At 38.7% G+C, this 21,838-nt stretch overlaps 1 protein-coding gene across 5 annotated transcripts in view; it reads right to left on the bottom strand.

The window, feature by feature from the left end:
• LOC136864796 (CUE domain-containing protein 1) overlaps positions 1–21,838 on the bottom strand; it is a 304,781-nt gene that overhangs the window by 104,202 nt on the left and 178,741 nt on the right. For all 5 annotated transcript variants that reach the window (XM_067142199.2, XM_067142195.2, XM_067142197.2 and 2 more), the window contains exon 5: positions 8,884–9,079. In XM_067142199.2, coding sequence (XP_066998300.1) covers positions 8,884–9,079 — 196 coding nt within the window. The remainder of the gene's footprint in view (positions 1–8,883; positions 9,080–21,838) is intronic.

Genomic DNA, 21,838 nt, shown 5'->3' with positions numbered 1-21,838 from the left:
TGAGAGCATCGTATTGGAACTTTGTTTTTTTTCGTGTGTCGTGATTAGACTTTGATATTTTCTTAAAGTGCCATATAAGAACTTTGTTTTTTTTCCTGAAGCGTCTCATTGGAACTTAGTTATTTTCGCCAAGTGTCGCGATAAGACTTTATTATTTTCTTAAGGTGACGTACTGGAACATTGTCATCGAAACTTTATTTTCTTCGAGTGTCGTGTTGGGACTTTAACATTTCGACACGTTGGAACTTTATTTTCTTCGAATGTCGTGTTGGGACTTTAACATTTCGACACGTTGGAACTTTATTTTCTTCGAGTGTCGTGTTGGGACTTTAACATTTCGGCACATTGGAACTTTGTTATTTCTACACATTGGAACTTTGTTTTTTTTTGAAGTGCCACATAAGGACTTACTTATTCGACGACGATTGAATTTCACGTGTGTTGTGTATCGCATTGAACTTACGTTTCGAACTTATTCGAACTTATATTTTTGAATCAATTTCTGGAACATTGAACTTAGGGGACATTCAACATTACGTTTAATTGTGAAATATGCAATGCTTTCCAAGTGCTGCACAGGGACTTATGTTTTGATTCTTAAAGACTGTGACAATTCGGAATACGCATATCGCATTTCCCGAAAGCCTAGAACTTTCCAGTATTTTGAGTGATCCATAATTTATGAAGTCAGACTTTTTCTTTCGAATATTATTTTCTTTAATGGCTATTCACTTCGCTTATTAATGCAACAGGACAGTTTCCAAGTGCTACTTATTCAGTTCATTGCCAATATGTTTTAAATCTTCAGAACTATGCATTTAGGACTGCAGTGACAGTAATCCTCTAGAACATTCTGACTTACAGTGGGCTTGCATTATGAACTTGCATTTCTACCAGTACTTGTTCTTCGAGTGATTATTCCAGAACGTTTTGATTTAATATCTAGAGTGCAGTAACCATAATTAAAGGGTCACATCTGTTCAGACAGTGCCCTGAATGTGTGGAGTGCCGTGCAGGAAATTCAGGTGTGAATTACGTCTCGAATCGAACCCAGGAACGTGTGCCAATCTTCGAGACATTCCAGAACGTCGGGACATTACAGAACGTCGAGACATTTCCAGAACCTCCAGACATTCCAGAACTCCTCATCCGAGCAGGTGTGGTCCCTGCCCAGTCGATGTCCAGCACCATCCCAGGACTTGGAGGTACCAACCAGCCACGACACTTCCACGCTGCCGTACGAAGGTGATATGAACTTGCTTTTGATGATCAATAAACTCAGTTTATCAAAATAATCTCTCAAATTGATAACTATACCTCTCTCTGTACCAGCTCCAATGATAAAGCCACTCCCTTGATTAAGAATCATGCTCGTTCATTTAATATCAAGCGCCTTAAAGATGTGAACACATTTTTACGGGTACAATACCGAATTTGCCCTCCACTCAATGTTCTACTCATCAAGAGGTTCTTCACACAAAAATTATCAGTCTTCAAGACATGATGGACGTGGTGGTGTCCAATGTGAATTATATTCATTCTCAGAGGCTCACTCATTGCCACTGGTTAAGCAGCGGAAAGGTGATTTTCTGAGTTTGGCAAATATGCCACGCCATTGGTAAGTTGTTGGACGAAATAGGACGTCCAGAGCTACTTTTACATGACCCTGAATGGAGAGCTGATTTAGGATTTTGAGCAGACATTATGGTTCTTCTAAATTATCTAAGTCTGAAGCTCCAAAAAGAAAATCATCTCATCAATGACATGGTCAGCAAAATAAAGGCTTTCCAACAGAAACTTCAACTCCTCAACAACAACACTCCTGAATCGATGATACTTGTTGTCTAAAGGGGGTGCAAATTCCAGGTCAATGGCTCCTCATAATGGTACTTATCACTAGTAAAGTAGAACCATGGTATTTCTCATGTAGCAGTACTAATCACAAGTAACGTAGACTCATGGTGTTCCACACATTGTGGTACTCCTCACAGGTAATGTACTATGTACAGGTAACGTAGACCCATGGTGTTTCCCACATAATGGCGCCACTAAAAGGCAACGCAAACCCATGGACTTCCTCACGTAGTGGATACTAATCACATGCAACGCAGACCTACGGCGTCGCTCATATAGTGGCACTAATCACAGGCAACATCCAGACCGTGGTGTTCCTTGAAACTCAGACCCATGATTTCCACAAACAGATAGTAAAACACCCCCAGCAATGATAGCCTCTTTTTATCTGCTTGAGGTGTTCCAAGTGGATCTGGACAGAGGGGAGCCTCCATCATAGTGGCAGCTACTTTACACAGGTATTGTAAACCCATTGCGATCCACACACAGAACCAATGGTACTCCTCACAGTGACACAGTGGCAAGCATAATTGGCAGTCATATAAATTTTAGTGAGAAATGGAAGGATATGTATAGGTACTTTAAGGCAGAAACAGGTTCCAAGAAGAACATTCCATGAATCATTAATGAACAAGGGGAGTGTGTAGGTGGGGATCTTCAAAAGGCAGAAGTATTCAGTCAGCAGTATGTAAAGTTTGTTGGTTACAAGGAAAATATCCAGATAGAGGAGGTGACTAATACTAAAGAAGTATTAAAATTTACCTATGATAAAAACGACATTTACAATAAGATACAAAAGTTGAAAACTAGAAAAGCAGCTGAAATTGATAAGATTTCTGGGGATATACTAAAGACAATGGATTGGGATATAGTACCATATCTGAAGTACCTATTTGATTATTGTTTGCAGGAAGGAGCTATACCAAATGAATGAAGAGTTGCTATAGTAGCTCCTATGTATAAAGGAAAGGGTGATAAGACATAAAGCTGAAAATTAGAGGCCAGTCACTTTGACATGTATTGCATGTAAACTTTGGGAAAGCATTCTTTCTGATTATATCAGATATGTCTGCAAAATTAGTAACTGGTTCAATAGAAAGCAGTTCAGATTTAGGAAAGGTTATTCCACTGAAGCTCAAATTGTAGGATTCCAGCAAGATATAGCAGATATCTTGGATTCAGGAGGTCAAATGGACTGCATCGCGACTGACCTATGTAAGGCGTTTGATAGGGTAGATCATGGGAGACTACTGGCAAAAATGTCCGCCTCCGTATCGTAACGGTTAGTGCTACTAGCTGCCGTCCTAGGGGGCCCGGGTTCGATTCCCGGTACTGCCAGAAATTTAAGAATGGCAGGAGGGCTGGTATGTGGTTGAAATTGTACATGCAGCTCACCTCCAATGGGGGTGAGCCTAAAAAGAGCTGCACCACCTCAGGATGAGGACACGAGTTTACTTTACTGGCAAAAATGAGTGCAATTGGACTTGACAAAAGAGTGACTGAATGGGTGGCTATAATTCTAGAGAATATAATTCAGATAATTAGAGTAGGTAAAGCTTGATCTGATCCTGTAATCATTAAGAGGGAAATTCCTCAAGGCAGTATTATTGGACCTTTATGTTTTCATATACTGTATATATATATATATATATAAACGATATGAGTAAAGAAGTGGAATCAGAGATAAGGCTTTTTGCAGATGATGTTATTCTGTATAGAGTAATAAATAAGTTACAAGATTGTGAGCAATTGCAAAATGACCTCAAAAATTTTATGAGGTGGACAGCAGGCAATGGTATGTTGATAAACAGGGTTAAAAGTCAGGTTGTGAGTTTTACAAATAGGAAAAGTCCTCTCAGTTTTAATTACAGCACTGATGGTGTGAAAGTTCCTTACGAGAATCACTGTAAGTATCTAGGTGTTAATATAAGGAAAATCTTCATTGGGGTAATCACATAAATGGAATTATAAACAAAGGGTGCAAATCGCTGCACATGGTTATGAGGGTTGTAGTAAGGATGCAATGGAGAGGGCATATAAGTCTCTGGTAAGACCACAACAAGAGTATGGTTCCAGTGTATGGGACCCTCACCAGGATTACTTGATTCAGGACTGGAAATAATCCAAAGAAAAGCAGCTCAGTTTGTTTTGGGTGATTTCCAACAAAAGAGTACCATTACAAAACTGTTGCAAAGTTTGGGCTGGGAAGACTAGGGAGAAAGGAGATGAGCTGCTCGACTACGTGGTATGTTCCGAGCTGTCAGTGGAGAGATGGCATGGAATGACATTAGCAGACGAATAAGTTTGAGTGGTGTCTTTAAAAGTAGGAAAGGTCACAACATGAAGATAAATTTGGAATTTAATAGGACAAATTGGGGCAAATATTCATTTATAGGAAAGGGGGTTAGGGATTGGAATAACTTACCAAGGGAGATGTTCAATAAATTTCAGATTTCTTTCAAATCCTTTAAGAAACGGCTACGAAAACAACATAGGGGATCTGCCACCTGGGCAACTGCCCTAAATGCAGATCAGTAGTGACTGATTGAAGGTAATTGCAAGGAAAGTCTACTCATGGTGTTTCTCGTGTGATGGTACTTATCACAGATAACCTCATGGTTCAAATGTTATATCCCTTGGTCGCCCCTTTTAGTCGCTTCTTACAACAGGCAGGGGAAACCGTGGGTGTACTTTTGTCTGCATCCTCCACCCACAGAGGGTTGTGTGTTTTGTCTGCGAGAGATATTTTATTTTGCTCAAGTCCGCCAGCAAACCAGTTAGGACTCCCCTATCCGCCACCTGGGACGCACCACATTGGGAGTATCACCTCTCCCCCTGCTATGACAGCGTAGTAGGCTTGTGGCCTTACAAGAGAGAAACTCTTAATAGATTGTAAGAGACAAACTAAGGGATATGTTACCCAGCCATTACATGTATTTACATAACTTTCAATATTTAAAAAAATATTTCTCCAATTGAACCCATTTCAACAAGCATCTGGCATGATATTTTAAAACTTTCTAAGAAAGAGAGTGGGAGATCTTGAGACTTTCTATGTGCAAGAGCCTCTTAAGAAACCTAGATTCGCATGCTTTCAAATATGATGCAAGAGATGGAAATAGATAAGGAATTCATTTTAATAAAATGAATGGTTCTATCTACATGCAGTTTCTCCATAAGTCCTGCAGCCCCTCCCAGTGCTTGGTAAAGGCAAACAAAAATAAAATTGCACATCCAAAATGTTTACTTCCTTTGAAGTATATAAAGTTGTAACTCATTCTAAATCTGTCAGGGCTAGAGAGGCTGAGTGCAGTGGTTCACAACTACTAGCAAGCAGGAAGGCTGAGGTCACACTGTTTGGGCTGTGCCCCACAAACGTGGTGTGCAATTCATTCAGCACACTTAGAAAGTGGAAAGTGTGTGCGTAAGCATGCCAGCCGAACTGCAGCCTGACTAGCTCTCAGCCATGCAGTCACAGTTACACAGTATTCTCGACGAGCAAGTAGTGTGTTGTATTTGTTGTGCCTTTTAACAATCAATATTTCTAAGCTGTCAGGGAAAATGATTGAGAGTCAGAAAATGTTCAAAATAAAGTCCACACTGTGAGTCCTGGAAGGGATTTCGATCTTTGGTCCAAGCAGCATAAGTCAGAACTAAACTTTTTTTTTTATTTTTATTTTTTATAACTTGCTTTACGTCACATTGACACAGATAGGTCTTATGGCGATGATGGGATAGGAAAGGTCTAGGAGTGGGAAGGAAGCAATTGTGGCCTTAATTAAGGTACAGCCCCAGCATCTGCCAGGTGTGAAAATGGGAATCCATGGAAAACCATCTTCAGAACTGTCGACAGTGGGGTTCGAGCCCACTATCTCCCGCATGCAAGCTCAGAGCTGCACGGGCCTAACCGCACAGCCAGCTTGCCCGGTAGAACTGAACTATATGTACAGTATTTCATTTGGTCCTAACAGTAGAAGTAAACATGATAGTATCTATCTAGGGGAGAAGAGTATAAGTACATTTCTGACACACTCGTTTTCCCTGGCTGCCTAGATTTATGAAGTACTGATTATTTTAAAATGTACAGTGAAAAGTTTTAATGCCTCAAAGAGCCAGTACTAGCAGTTTAAATTCTATGAATAGGCATGGTTAAGAATAGCATTAGGTATTTAAGAGGCATTTAATTTTCATAATTAATCCTCACTGAGAAGAATGAGGTGAAGAATGCTAGTCATTCTACCCCTGATACAGATGTTGATTCTCATAGCGAACCTGAAATATTTGTCCCGAATGAGTAAATTTATAATACCAATATAAATGGTCCGTAATTGGACATTATAAATTTTCCAGCTAACTCGTTCCTGGTTGCCAGCGTTTCGCCCCCGTGTGCTAAGTTGGGCTCGTCAGTTGGTACATAGCACACCCACCAAGACGCACCCAAGGAAGCGGTCGTGCCTTAATTAAAGTACAGCCCCAGCATTTGCCTGGTGTGAAAATGGGAATCACGGAAAACCATCTTCAGAGCTGTTGACAGTGAGGTTCGAACCCACTATCTCCCAGATGCAAGCTCAGAGCTGCGCGGGCCTAACCATGTCTTGGCGGGTGTGCTATGTACCAACTATTGAGCCCAACTTAGCACATGGGGGTGAAACGCTGGCAACCAGGAATGAGTTAGCTGGAAAATTTATAATGTCCAATAACGGACCATTTATACTGGTATCATTCTACCCCTGTCAACCATCATCAAGTACACAGCAAGCTTACATGAGAAAGTTTAATTCTTTAGTGGAAGTGGTTAACTGGCTGCGATGAAAGAAACACTCTGTTTTGCTTTCCGCGTTTGTTGTTTGGGCGTGACATAACTTGAACAAAGGCTTGAGTGGCAGATTTGACATATTTATGTGAAAAGGCTAAACAACATGAACAATCAGCTAAATATCTCAAGAATGAGGTAGACTTAGCTATGCTAGGAACGTGAACAATGCTTCACAACTAAGTGAAGCCTATAGACAAGAAACTAACAGATATAATGAGAAAGTGTCGAGAAATACTCTAAAACATAACTGACTGTGTAACATTCTGTGCTAAATTTGAACTTGCACTTCGAGGCCATGATGAGACTGCTCATTCATCAAATCCTGGTATTTTCCAAGGATTATTAGAATTTGCCGGTAAGTTAGAGTATTCAGTCAAAGCCCACTTTTTTAAGTTCACCATTGTTAGGGAAACATCCAAGGCTATCCAGAACAAGCTTCTAGAATGTATTCTTGAGGTGTGTAAAGAAATACGAAGTAAAATTAAACTAACAAAATTCTTAGCTGTAATGTCGGATAATAACACAGATGATTCTGAACATACTCAACAGGTTATTTTTTTCCGGTATGAAGTAGATGGTGCTGTGTAAGAGAGATTCTGGAAATTCATTAATCCTAAAACTCACAATGCAGAAGGACTTGCACAAAGTATTTTAGAGTAATTAGAGATGAATGGCAAAACTGATAAATTTATTGCGCACACATACGATGGGTCAGCAGTAACGAGTGGTGATAAAGGTAGTGTACAGACAATTAAAAAGTCCTACCAACATGCACATTTTTTGCATTGCTATGTGCACCAATTAAATTTATTTATGGAGAAAGCTGCATCACAGAATCAACAAACCTGAATTTTGTTCAGCAGTCTAGCTGCGATACCAGCATTTTTTTCCCAAATTGCCTTCATGGTTAGCCATGCTGGATAGCATAAATAAAAGGATCCCTCACGGATATAATACCAGGTGGAATTTTAACAGGTGACTCACTAACACAGTCTGTGAAAATAAAGTCTCCCTTCAAGAGTGTTTTCGGGAACTTCAAAATAACAGGAATCAAGGCGTGTTAAATCATGACTTCAATTTCCGATTGAAGAACATCTTTCCAGCACCATGTCAAGCCTCAAGTGGACATATTGTACAGCCAGCTACAACATTGTAATACTAACTCCCTGAGTGTTCATAAAGCATTGAATGAATTTCTCCAGGCTGCAACAAGGTCTCCTTATTAGTCAAACAACCTGAAGAAAACCCTCCTCCAGCGAGAAGAAGGAAAGGAAACAATGAGGACATAGTTGTAAAGAAAATAAAAATAAAAAAGATGTGTGATACTATTTCCTGTCAGCCAAAAGAAAGATTTGCTTTCACTAAGCATTTGTCCACTGCAGTGTTGTTCAGTACATCTCTTTTTGAAGTCTGCCTATTCTTGTGCAAAGAGCGATTGGTGGCTGAACTGTGTGTTTTATAACAATGATAGGAATTCTGAAGTCTCTCCAGACTTATGAAGATGTACAAGACAACCTTCAGTGCTGGATTAGTGAATGCTGCACGGAAGTATTCACTGTGCTCCGAATAATACTGACCACACACATAAGAATAGCAGAACCTGAAAGGTGCTTCTCACGACTTCAATTTCTGATTGAAGAACATCTTTCCAGCACCATGTCAAGCCTCAAGTGGACATATTGTACAGCCAGGTACAATATTGTAATACTAACTCCTTGAGTGTTCATAAAGCATTGAATGAATTTCTCCAGGCTGCAACAACGTTTTAAGGAGTACATCAGAAGAACATCTTTCAGCATTGGCAATGATTACTGTAGAAAAGAATCTGATGGCCAATATAATCAATTTCAACAACATAATGATTGACAGATTCGGTCATCATAAAGAGAGGAGAATAAGTAAATGTGAAAGTGAAACAAGAAACAACTTCAGAAAATGAAGTGTATATTATTATTATATAATGCATAATGTTACAATTTATTGCTTCATGTGAAGTGGAAATCAGTAATGTCTGATTGGTCATAATTTTAATAAAAAAGACGGATAACTGAAGTGTGTTTGATAGATTAATCATATCGCTAGGTTAGCTGCAGCCCTACTGAAAGAGAAACCCACGACCTTGTTCTATCTTTCCTACAAACATGCTCAAGTGTAAAGAGTGCAAACTAAAAGTAAGAACCACTAAATACACCCAGTGAAATGAAAACAATTACCTTTTTCTAGAGTTGATAGGAAATCCTTATTCCAACGGAGTTCAGCCATAAATTCTTCATTTTGTAGGAAGAGTGCTATCCTCTCATCTTCTAAATAACGATCTAATTCAGGATCCCCAACATCACTTAAGACCCCACGAACTCGTTGGTTCTCCGCATATTTCTGCTGAAGTAGCTGTTGGCTGAGCAACATGGCCTGTTACAAGAGATTTCTGCATTATAACTTCAGTGTTTCCATCATTTATAAACTACTACACAATACACCTCACTGTATGGTCTACAAAACATTATGAACAGCTCTGATTAAAGAAGCGTAACAGCTTGATAAGGTAACATTTACAAATGCTGAATTAATACCTGCTTCCTATTAACTAATAATAGAAACAAATTCTAATATTAGAAACAAATATGGATTTTCCCAGTCTGAGGAAATACTGCAAAAAAAAAAATAATTTTTGATAACAATGACAAGACATATTTTGAAAACATGATCTTGTCCATTATATTACTCATAATTAGGGACAGGCACAATATGAAATTTCATATTTTAAACCATGGCTGCTAGCACTCTGGGAAGTAGGATATTTACGAATGGCGAAGTATAGATGGCAATGCACGCAAAAAAAAAAAGTTTCACAATAATTTACAAATATTTTCTATTTTGTGAACATCACCATATTGCTTCGTAGTCTGTAAGGTTTACACATTTTCTCTCTCTTAATTATTTATATTAACAAATAAAATGTTCTTTATTAGCACTTTTCCTACATTGATGGAGAACTAAATGATGGAAACTTGTAATATTTTTTATGATTTTTTATTTATGGTTTTGACTCTCAGACAAGTAATTGTGTGTTACTTGCACAAGAGGAATTTTGCCGTTAAAACATGAAAGGAGACTTAGTGTACATACAGGCACATTTTGCCAGAGTACCTACTATGATGGAGACGCTGGAAACAAAGAAGTTGCCACTGCTGACATCAGTCCAGTATGTAGAAGGCCCGACAGAAGAATTCTTTCAAGTTCTAGGGGCACCTGGAAAACCAGTTTGTACAAAATTTTCTCTACTGCTGGAAAATAATCCAACATACAGTGTTATCCTCGACATTAGTAAGGCGATTGAAAGTAAGGGCAGTGAAACACAAGCAAATATTAAGCTATCAAATATAGCGCGATACAAGTGTAATTCCATAACATCATGTGATGTTTAACGATCCTTTTCATTGTACAAAACAATATTTACCAACAGAAGATGCAACAAAAAAATATTGAAAAGCTGCTTGTATCATATTGTAATTCTCATTAAAGAGCTAACAGCTGAATACACTATGAAGGTAGAATAGAATATTGTAATTACAGTAATTATTAACTTACTAGTGTTTTATTTTGTTCTCTCACTGTAAATAGAATACTTATACCTTTATGTGTCAATTTAAATCCAACAACAAATGTAAAATGTTGCGATTTACTGTATTTCATAATATTATCCAAATATATTTTCAATGTTTCATATTTATGCTAAATAAATGTCATATTTTTGCAAAATTTTCTTCATATTGTGCCTGTCTTTAGTTATAATCAAACATATAAAATTCCCTGGATCCATAAAAGGACTAAGTATAACCACCTGTTCAACTTTATGCCTATGTTTCTCTCTCTTCAACCAGCGATGACGTGCTCTGTATTCTTGCCAGCAAGCATTGAGCCGACGTCCTTTAGCCTGAATCCGTACCAACAGCTGCTTCCACATGCTAACAGTACTACAGTGAATAACTCAAGTCTATGTCTGCCCACACATCAAGATTAAGTGGCTGGCCATTTAAGAGCCAGTTAAATTAAATTTCAAGGTCTTTGCTCTCACTTGACTGTTCTCAATGACATACAGCCTATGGTACCCAGGAGATAAGGTCAAACATTTTATCTATGTCTTATATACTTCAGTTAATAAAAAGTACTTTTCTTTAAATATCTAAAGTACCTTCTTCCCTAGAGAACTATTAATGTCATAATTAACAACTTGTTCATCACACATCTCCTCTCTTCCCTCTCGTTCTTTGAAATACACAAACAGAAGTCGAGCAAAGCTGAAACACTACATTGCATTTGCTCCTGAAATTTATGTCCTAAGTGTAGTAAGCAGTTCTTAATATTTAAAGTTTTTATCAGGTATATAGCATTATGAATTAATAATATGTACGTGGTTAAGTGTAAGAGAGGGCCAGGAGCCCTAATTTTGTCATGGTCAATAAAGGCTTTTATCTATCATTCACAGCTTGGAGAGCTGATGCTGGGTCTGGCTGATATATAATGGCAAGTTCTTGTCAATGTAGGGTCTGAGAATGGACCTCAGATATTATCAGAATTCAAAGGCATGGTCGATAAAGGACATAAGTCATGAGAATTAAATTTTTCAGGAGATGAGGAAAACAATATTTTCAAACACTAGGTGGTTGTGATGATGCCAATCATCCTTGTATATAATCTGTGGAGTAATTTTTTTTTTTTTTTTTTTCTATTTGCTTTACGTCACACTGACACAGATAGGTCTTACGGCGACGATGGGACAGGAGAGGCCTAAGAAGTGGAAGGAAGTGGCCGTGGCCTTAATTAAGGTACAGCCCCGGCATTTGCCTGGTGTGAAAATGGGGAAACCACGGAAAACCATCTTCAGGGCTGCCGACAGTGGGGCTCGAACCCACTATCTCCCAATTACTGGATACTGGCCGCACTTAAGCGACTGCAGCTATCGAGCTCGGTGTGGAGTAATATGAAAGCATACATGTTGGCATTGCAATATTGCATTTTTTAATGGGAGGTATTTGTATATAATTTATATTTATCTTGACTCTTGCCCTTTTATGTCCAACTTGAGTTTAATAGCAAGGCAACTCTCTATTTTCATCTATTGCACAATTTACTGTTCTTAATCTATGTTCTGCTACCCAGAAGCAACATATGTTTGGCAGACAATTTACTTTAAATGTCCAGGATGCTGCACATTCTTGAATTTTTTATTATTTTACTATTGACTTTACATCGCACCGACACAGATAGGTCTTATGGCGACGATGTAATAGGAAAGGGCTAGGGATGGGAAGGAAGTGACCATAGCCTTAATTAATGTACAATCCAAGCATTTGCCTGGTGTGAAAATGGGAAGCCATGAAAAACCATCTTCAGGACTGCCAAAAGTGGGGTTCGAACCCAATATCTCCTGAATGCAAGCTCACTGCTGCCCTTTGAGCAAAATGTGTACAATTCGCAAAAATCTAGATTTTGCGCTTCGCAAAAAAATAGGTGCCTCTACGTATGATTGTTTATTAATATTAGTGAATGTAGTAAAGTAGTTCTTCTCTTTCCTGTCTACTAGTAAAGTGTTTAGCTTATTCATGACTTTACTCTTTATGCTATTGACATAACTCTTAGGGTAACCATTTCTTCTGGTAATATTATAACATGTTGGCGGGGTTAATAAGTAAATAAATGAGTACAGAACCTGGTAGCGTCCTATTTCTAAGATTTATTAACTAAGCACTACAATTACAGATTTACACACACAGAGACGATAGCCGAGCTTACAACTTACACACGTACACGGTTACACACTTACACGGTTCGCGCACTCTCTCTCTTCCTCAGTTTCTCATTTGTTCTCACACTACACAGTTTTACACTCGCACACAAGGTCCCGCGTCGCACGGCTACATGTTCTCTCCTTCGCCGACAGTCCGCACTGTAGCACACTAGTCCGATAATCACGGCAGTTCACATACTTCACTACACTGGCAGTCGCTCACGACTGAACCACACCAACTTCTAACTCAGTCTAACTCTCACTAACTCCAGGCAGGTCGTTCCTCTCTTATATACCTGCGCTGGCCCTTCTAGAATCATCCGGATGTTCGATGGATCCAGAAACCTCGCGAGATGGAACATTCCAGATTAAGAGTAGAGTAATTTCCGTCGTTTCATGCGGCGCGAGCACGGATAGAAGAGAGAAGGGCCGGCCCAGTACTTAAGTGTTGCTCGCGATTGGCGCGGTCGAGCATACGGGGGGTGGGGCGTAAGGGGGTTGGGCGTAAGGGGGGTGGGCCGATGGTTGACGAGCTCGGCCCGTAGCAAGTTGGCATGGCGGACGCTATAACCATTACAATATCGTGAATGATGTTTATCTCTTTATTAAATTAATTTTTATCTAGTGGTATATTTACTGCTCTATTGATCATGCTATAAAATGCCGCTTTCTTCTGTTGTCCCGGGTGGTTCGAGTCTTTCCTGATTATAACATCTGTATGTGTAGGCTCTCTGAATACTTGGTAAACCAGGTTTTTATTATTCCTAGTTACTGTTACGTCTAGATAGTTCAGACTTTTATTATCCTCTGATTCGATTGTAAACATTAAATGTTTATCTAAGTTATTTAATTGGTCTAACAACTCGTTTGGTTTGAGCTTATGTTTGTTAATGATAATGAACGTATCATCAGCAAACCTACACCATAAATCCAATCCTCTTATTTTCCCTACTATTTTATTAGATTCCATATGGTCCATATTGAACACATGACCTTTGTGTCATAAGAAATCAGAGTCCTAAAGTTATTGCATGAAGACCCATATGAGTTCGAGTGAGGAGCTTCAGCTACATTTTATCTCACAGAGACGGCACATGGCACGAACGGGGAGTAGTTCTTATTCTCACGCTAAGAAAAATGACATCACTCACAGTGTAAAGGGAGCATGGATACAGTGAAATTATTGGTTTACTAGAAATACTTTTTAAAAGGCAACGAAACTAGCATAATAAATGTCAGGTAACTGTATGTGAATCAATTTGGTCCTCAGTAATACAGACTTTAGATCGCTAAACAGTTTCCGAGGGAAAATTGGTAAAAGACACGCTTGTTCGTTCAACCTCTGTCACGTCAGCAAAATATAGTGCCTATCAATTTTTTTAGAGAAAATCTTAAATGCTCATACATAATGTCACTACTAAATTAGTCAGTATTGTGTTACCATGAGACCTGCCTTCAATACATTTCCATAGGGTAGGAAAATATATGTAAAGGTCTTTGCGGCAAGAGAAAAATGCAGGAGAGAGGGGGAAAATCTATAAAAACAGGGTGCGCGATCTTGAAATTACCCATTGTGTCAATTGAGTTCGAGGAGGAACCTCGCACTTTTGTATCAGTCTATAAGTCAGCGATTATAAGTCTGAGTCTAACAAAGGTACATAGGTTTTGGCTGAGCTGGCCGGTGTATCATCTCCAAGTGGAGATAGTTTTTGTAAGTAGCATGTCATGTCATAAACAAGTAAATAGAGGGTCATTCTGACGCCAAAATCTTGTAAGTGAAGTATTTATAGATATTACAGTGTTGTAAAGTATTGCGTGTGCGGTTGGTATTTCGACAGATGTGTTCGATGTAAAAGTTTCAAACAAATAACATGTAATAAGATGTGTTCGATCCGCAGAACTATCGTGTGAAGGGTATTTTTTTTTCCTATGTCATTATTTTCAGGTGAATTAATATATAAATAAAAATGATTGTAAAGCCACAGTTTGTTGAAATGGCTAAATAAAATATTGGGAGAGTTACTGGTGAATTTGTCCTGATGGCAGGAGATGTACCCAAGGTAGGTGAATGATCACCATAATAACATGTTTTATGTATTTCTTGAAGTCACCGTTTATTGTATGTATATTTGTGACACATTTTGGTCACCCATTTATTTTCGTGAAACGTTAGAAAAATGACGAAAGGTCATTTGTTTTAGTTCTTGGATAAATCATGGAAAGTTGCAAAATACCGTGTGAAGTGTTGTAGAATAGTAAATTTGATGGTTATGAAATGATATAATGTCTAAAGTAGATTGTCATTTCCGTGCATTTATTTTCTGTATTTGTGGTGTCAAGTTAAGATACTTAATTTATCGTAAAATTTCTGATCTACGTAAAGAAGAAATTTGAGTAAGAAATCCGTGGTTTTACTCATTTAAAGTTGAAATGAAGGCACACTGTTGTGTTGAGCAATGTAATATTTTGATTCAGGGAAGTTACGAGGCGAGATTCAATAAATATCTGGTGCAGGGGATTGCTATTTCAATGTCCGTTTTAAACTGTGTATAATTGACGATGATAATAATAATAACAGTAAATTTTGTCAGTCATGTTGCGAAATCCAGTTCAGAAATATTACGTCACATTATGCGGGAGATGGTTTATTGGCAGGGTGTTTGTGTCATAGCGTTGTGGGTCCTGAGAGTTATATTCCATTTTTATGTCGTCGAGATTTTTATTGTGTTGAAGCAAGTGGTTAAGTATTGCGAAGAGTGAGTTAAGGTAGGATTTGTGAATCAAGTTTGTGAAAGCCTGTAGTAATGATGCCGGGATGTTCTATTGGAAACCCGAGGAATTGTTTGTGCAATTCGGATTCCACGTAAAATGGTAGGATCATGATGTATATAAATATTGAGTGACATCTTAAAGTAAATCTCTTTGCATAATCTATATAAGTCTGGAATGTTATATTTTGTGATTTATCGGTGAGACCATAGATATCATTTCTTTAAATACCAGTTAAAACGCGGCTAGCACATGTGTTTTGTTTCAAGCGAGGACAAGAAGGGAAATTGGGTCCCGTTAGGACAGCTGATCAGGGAGCTCGCCACTTTGAAAGAAACTAATTGGAATTTTTATCAATATGTAAAATGTTTGGAATTTGATTGCATTCAATAGAACAGACTTGTTTAACCGAGATTTGAAATTATCATTGAAGCGACGGAAATGAGACAATAATGTTCGGATTTAACCTTTACCCGGGATGTCAAAATTAGAGCGTTGGTAGTAATTTGTTTGACATTGTTTGATGGATGCACAAAGCCTTATTTTAAATGTCCCGAGGTGATGTGACCTGGAGATGGTTTATTTTTGCGATGAGTTTTATTTGTGCAGATTGAGTACTTACTATTGGGTTATCCAAGCAAGCATTAATGATTGATAGTGTTAAAGTAAACTCTTGGTGTGATGTCATGAAATAATTAAATAAATAATACTGGAAAACAATAAATGTATGATATGTTTCCAGCCTCCACGAAACAACAACAACAACAACAACAACAACAACAACAACAATAATAATAATAATAATAATAATAATAATAATAATAATAATAATAATAATAATAATAATAATGTTATTTGCTTTACGTCCCTCTAACTATTTTTTCAGTCTTTGGAGACGCCGAGGTGCCGGAATTTAGTCCTGCAGGAGGTCTTTTACATGCCAGTAAATCGACCGACACGAGGCTGACGTATTTGAGCACCTTCAAATACCACCGGACTGAGCCAGGATCAAACCTGCCAAGTTGGAGTCAGAAGGCCAGCACCTCAACCATCTGAGCCACTCAGCCCGGCCCTCCATGAAACAAGTGAGCGATGAATTATATAATTAAATAATGTCAGTAAAATAATTAGGAACTTTTAAAGAAAACATTTGTTCGGGTGGATAGAATTTGTTGTTAATTAGGGTTATAAAATAGTTTCAATTTATTAAATTATCAAATTATGTGAAAATCGTATTTGAGAAATAACTTAAACCAAGTGACTAACTTGAAATGTATTCTGGAAATCTTAGTTTATTTTGCTGGGAAAATTCAATTGTTAACGTAACGATTAAGGGGACATGTCCAATTTTAAGGATTTTTACTGCCACTAGTGCTGTGAGAGTTGTTGTTGTGTTATCATTTTACTTTGATTAGTTGAGCATTAAATGTGCTGGGATTATTAAAGTGGAAACCTTGGTCATCAACTAATGTAACTTAATTGTATTTAGCCTTCAGCTTAGAAATTTGGATGGTCATGGGGTCATCAACCTCAGTGACTTAGATTATGGCCATCTGCCATTATAGCATCATTTTCCTTGTGGTTATCATCCACAATGACTTTAACGTAAATTACAAAGTTACTTGTCGGTCCATGACATAGTCGCAGGTCACATCGATTCAATTAAGGGTCCATGCCATGCAACCACTGTGGGGTACATACCGATTGGACTGCCTTAATTATACCAAGAGTCCAGAGTTCGTGCTACGAGGGCTGGTTCATCACGAATCATTATGATGGTACATTCAGTCTCACATGGAAGCCAATTTTAAGGCTTTTCAGACTTTCTTTATTTCACTCTTAACTTATGACAGTGGTTTCTAGTAAGGATGCCCCTCAGGCAGTTGAGTTAAAGTCTCTCAAGCCAGTACCTCTCATCAGCATTATAATTCCCATTGTTGAGTGTGTTTATTGAACAGGTTGGAGTTTGGTTTTAAATGTTTTGTCTTAACTTCATTTATTCAGATATTTTCTTGAATAAACATCGATTTTCATAGATTTGATTCCTATCATTTAGCAGACAGATTAAAATGACTGAAACCTGCCTCTTACATAAGCCAGTAACAAAGAACCCATAAACGACCCAAGAGACAGATCGCATGCCGATTGCTAATAGGTAAGAAAGGTAGGTAATGTTTATGGACCTTAAAGGGTTCAGTAAGTTGGTGCGCCAACGTGGGACATAGGTCACGTGATGAGGATAATTTTACACGTTGGCCAACATCAGTAAGTTGTCCCTCCAAGGTGAGGCTTGAGTCACTTAACAACGTGGGACTTGAGTCACGATAACGATGAGAATATTTTGACATGTTGTGCAGCAGTAGAGAGAAAATAATGTTGAGGATATGCCACATTATACAACGGGCACTAGAAAAGTTTTGCAATGTGAGTGAACGCTTTAGACTTTTTCAAAATCATTTCCACCACATTCAATACACTTCTTCATATGCCGAAATCAGTCACTGAACCAACTCTGCCACTTTTCTTCGGTTACATTTTCACACTCTTGATCCCATGCTGCCAAAAGCTCCTCGTTGGATGCAAAATGCCACCCTTTCAGCTTCATCTTCACTTCTGGGAAGAGTGCGAACTCACATGGGGCAAGATCAGGACTGTATGGAGGGTGATCAAGCAGAGTCAACCCTGATCTGGCAAGAAAATCCATTGTTACATTAGCACAATGTGCTGAAGCATTGTTGTGATGCAAGAGCCAAGTGTTGAGCTGTGACCTCGGACGGAGCTGCTTGAGAGCCTGAATGACCTGAGGCAGACAAGTCTCACTGTTCCACTTAGCAGTAACTGTCCTTCGTATTTCTAGGACAACCCGAGTCAGGATGCCCCGTTTAGTGAAGAATACTGCAATCATCCTTTTCTTCACTGACCTTGACTTTCGCACAGTCACAGGAGTACCGTCACTTTCAAACAGTCACACCTTGCTCTGGGATTTTGTTGGCACATCGTAATAATAAAGCCAAGTTTCGTCACCGGTAACGATGCTATTGACGTTAAGCGAAGTTCCATTTTCAAACTGTTTTAGCATTTTTCGGCACCATTTCACTCGATGTGCCCTTTGCTCCTCTGAAATTGAATGGGGCACCCAAAGGGAACAAACCTTCCTAACATGGAGATGGTCGTGTAGAATTGAATGAATAGCTGGTGCAGGGATGTGGAGGGTTCCTTCTACCTGCCGATATGTCAACCGCCTCTCTTGCTGCAACATTTTCCTCACAGCTTCAATGTTTTCCTCAGTCACTGATTCAGACGGTCGCCCAGAACGAGGATCATCTTCAACCCCAAAATTTTCCCTCTGGAACTCTTTGTAACAGTGGAAAATTGTTGTCCGATGTGGACAGCCTTTCCCCAGCACAGGAGTAATTTCCTCCAGGCATGGGTCAACAGTTAATCCATGAGCAAAATTGTAGCAGATAATTGCGCAATATTCACCTTTAGACCACACTGACATCTTAACTTGCTTGCAGTCCCACTGCTTGGTAACAACTGGTGTGAAGGTCACGCCTTGCTGTCTTCTAGACCAGTTTTCACCTCCCTTTCCATCCATCACCATAACTGGAGTGTCAAGCCAACCGTTTTTGCGTATTGCAAAACTTTCCTAGTGCCCTTTGTAAATAGTAAAAGTCGTGCACCAGAGGTGAGACTTAAATAACAATGAATACAGGATTAAGGCATGAGATATCATTGTTGAGGTACAAACCATGATGAAAAAATATAGTACAACTGAAAGTGAACTCGAGAAAAATAGATAAACGCCCAATGAATAAAGCTAGGAGATACAATGATGATAGGAATTTATTGACTAAATGAGAGGTATAATTAAATTGTATGATGGAATAACTTTTCAAAATTTGAGATACTGGTTTTGGGAGTCTTAACTGATCACTTCGATCAAGTGAACATGGGATGTCACAATTTTATTCAACAATAGTTAAGATAATGTCTTGTTAACATTTATATTTTGCCCAATAGGAGAGTATTATGTTGTTTATTGTTCACATTCATGAAGTATGTCATCTGAAGTCGCAGGTTCACCAGTAACCTTACATGTTTATATTCAGCTGAATAATGTCTGTTGAAGAGGGAGTAGTGGCCCAGGGTCAGTTTCTCCAGATGTTAAAGGACCTGAATGAGAGTATGAAGGCTATGAACGATAGTATTAAGGCTATAAGTGATAAGTTAGAAACGATGGCCAATAAGTTGGAAACTGTACATGTTAAATTAGATAGTGCAGATGTGGATTTGAAAGGCATGAAAGAGGTTATGCAAGACATGCAGGACAATTGTAAGGAAGCAAGTGATGATAACAAAAAGGATACTGGCAACTTAAATTTGAAGTTAGAACAGACCACTAAAGCTCAGGTTGACTTCAAAAATGAAATTAACCAACCATTTGCAGAAACTCGTGAGCTACATCGGGTTCTGAGTGAAAATCAGGATGTAATCAGGGGAGACCTCAATAGGCACTTAAATGACAGCAACGAGTTACACAAACAGTATGCTGAACCAAGCTAAACTTAGGGCCGATCTAAAAACAGAGGTAGAGAAATTTAACATTTCGCGTGAACATGATAATACCAATATAAATGGTCCGTTATTGGATATTATAAATTTTGCAGCTAACTCATTCCTGGTTGCCAGCGTTTTGCCCCCGTGTGCAAAGTTGGGCTCATCAGTTGGTACTTAGCACACCCACCAAGACGCATGGCTAGTGCATAGCGTGGAGGCCACTGCGTAGGCTACTTGAAGCCACCGGCAGTGCCAATGCACTATGAGAGACTTTGTCTCTTTACCAAAAACTGATGCCTGCTTGGCCATCAGATGATATATGCACTAGTCATGCATCTTGGTGGGTGTGCTAAGTACCAACTGATGAGCCCAACTTAGCACACGGGGGCAAAACACTGGCAACCAGGAATTAGTTAGCTAGAAAATTTATAATGTCCAATAACGGACCATTTATATTGGTATTATAAATTTACTCATTCGGGACAAATATTCCAGGTTCCTTATGGGATTCAACATCTGTATCATCTGAAGATGATAAGTCGAAAACCTTCACAGTAATGCAGGATCTACGTGAGGCATTGTCTAAAGAGATAGCTACAGTTAATACCAAGGTAGACCAGATAGCCGAAGATGTTAAGGTAACTGTAGACCAACATATTAAAGTGGTCGATATGAAAATACTCCAGAGTAATGAAGAGGAAATAACTCCAGAGTAATGAAGAGGAAATAGGAAAGATATGTGCATCACAAGAAGAAACAGCTAGGAATATCAAGGATGTCCAAGCAGACATAGAGGAACTAGGAAAGGATCTCAGCGACACGAGGGTAGACTTGTCCAAACAGCGTAAGGATACCCAAGACAGAGTCATAACTCTGAGTGACGAACTGACATCTGTTTATGAGGAGACAGACAAGAAACTAGATTCCTTTAAGGGGGAAGTCAGCGCCCAGAAGCTAGAACTGAATGGGTTATTGAATAACATCGTGGGAGTCCAAGCTAAGATAGATGAGGTAGTTAGTAAATCCCATAACACCCCAGACATTTCCTTCAGTAATCCTAGTAACACTAGTAGTCCTATGCATCATACGGGGAATGGGCAATTTGACAATTCTATCCATTCTCAAGGACAGCATGTCACAAATGTAATAAATATGTTTTGGCTTAAGGAAAATCAGCCTAAGAAATTCGATGGTATTGGTCCCCAAACACCAAAGGGATTTTTGAAAGAACTAAGGGAATACATTAGAGATAACTCAACTGTAGAAGTATTGTAAAGAAAGGAATAGAATTAAGTAATTCAATAGAGATATACTTATCAGATATTGTAATAGGAGTTGAATCATGGCTGAGAAATGATATAATGGATGCAGAAATTTTCTCACAGAACTGGAGGGTGTATCACAGAGATAGGATAGGAACAGTAAGGGGGGGGGGGGGGGGAGTATTCATTCTCGTGAAAGAAGAATTTGTAAGCTACGGAAAAGTTAAAAGATGACAAGCACGAAATTCTAGGGGTAAGGCTCATCGCTGAAGATAATAGGCAACTTGATGTCTTTGGAGAGTACAGACCAGGAAAGGGTAGCGCAGATGCTGATTCAGAATTATTTGATAAGATAATCAGTTATGTGGGAAACGATAAGGAAAGGAACGTCATCGTAGCGGGTGATCTCAATTTACCAAATGACAATTGGGAAGGTAATGCGAACGACAGGAAGCATGACCAACAAATGGCAAATAAGTTAATATGGGGAGGGCAGCTGATTCAGAAAGTGATGGAACCAACTATAAGGAAGAATATTCTGGATGTGGTGCTGGTAAAACCAGATGAGCTCTATAGAGAAACCAAAGTAATAGATGGTATTAGTGATCACGAAGCTGTTTTTGTGGTAATTAAAAATAAATGTGAAAGAAAGGAAGAGATTAAAATTAGGACTGTCAGGCAGTACCATATGGCTGATAAAACAGGCATGAGGGAGTTTTTAATTAGTAACTATGATCGGTGGAAAACGGTAAATAAAAATGTAAACAGACTCTGGGATGGGTTTAAAGC

The sequence above is a fragment of the Anabrus simplex genome, chromosome 2 (assembly GCF_040414725.1).
Source record: "Anabrus simplex isolate iqAnaSimp1 chromosome 2, ASM4041472v1, whole genome shotgun sequence".
NCBI classification, from domain to species: domain Eukaryota; kingdom Metazoa; phylum Arthropoda; class Insecta; order Orthoptera; family Tettigoniidae; genus Anabrus; species Anabrus simplex.
Note: the sequence above shows the minus strand (reverse complement) of the source record. Positions and strands in the feature narration are given on the sequence as shown.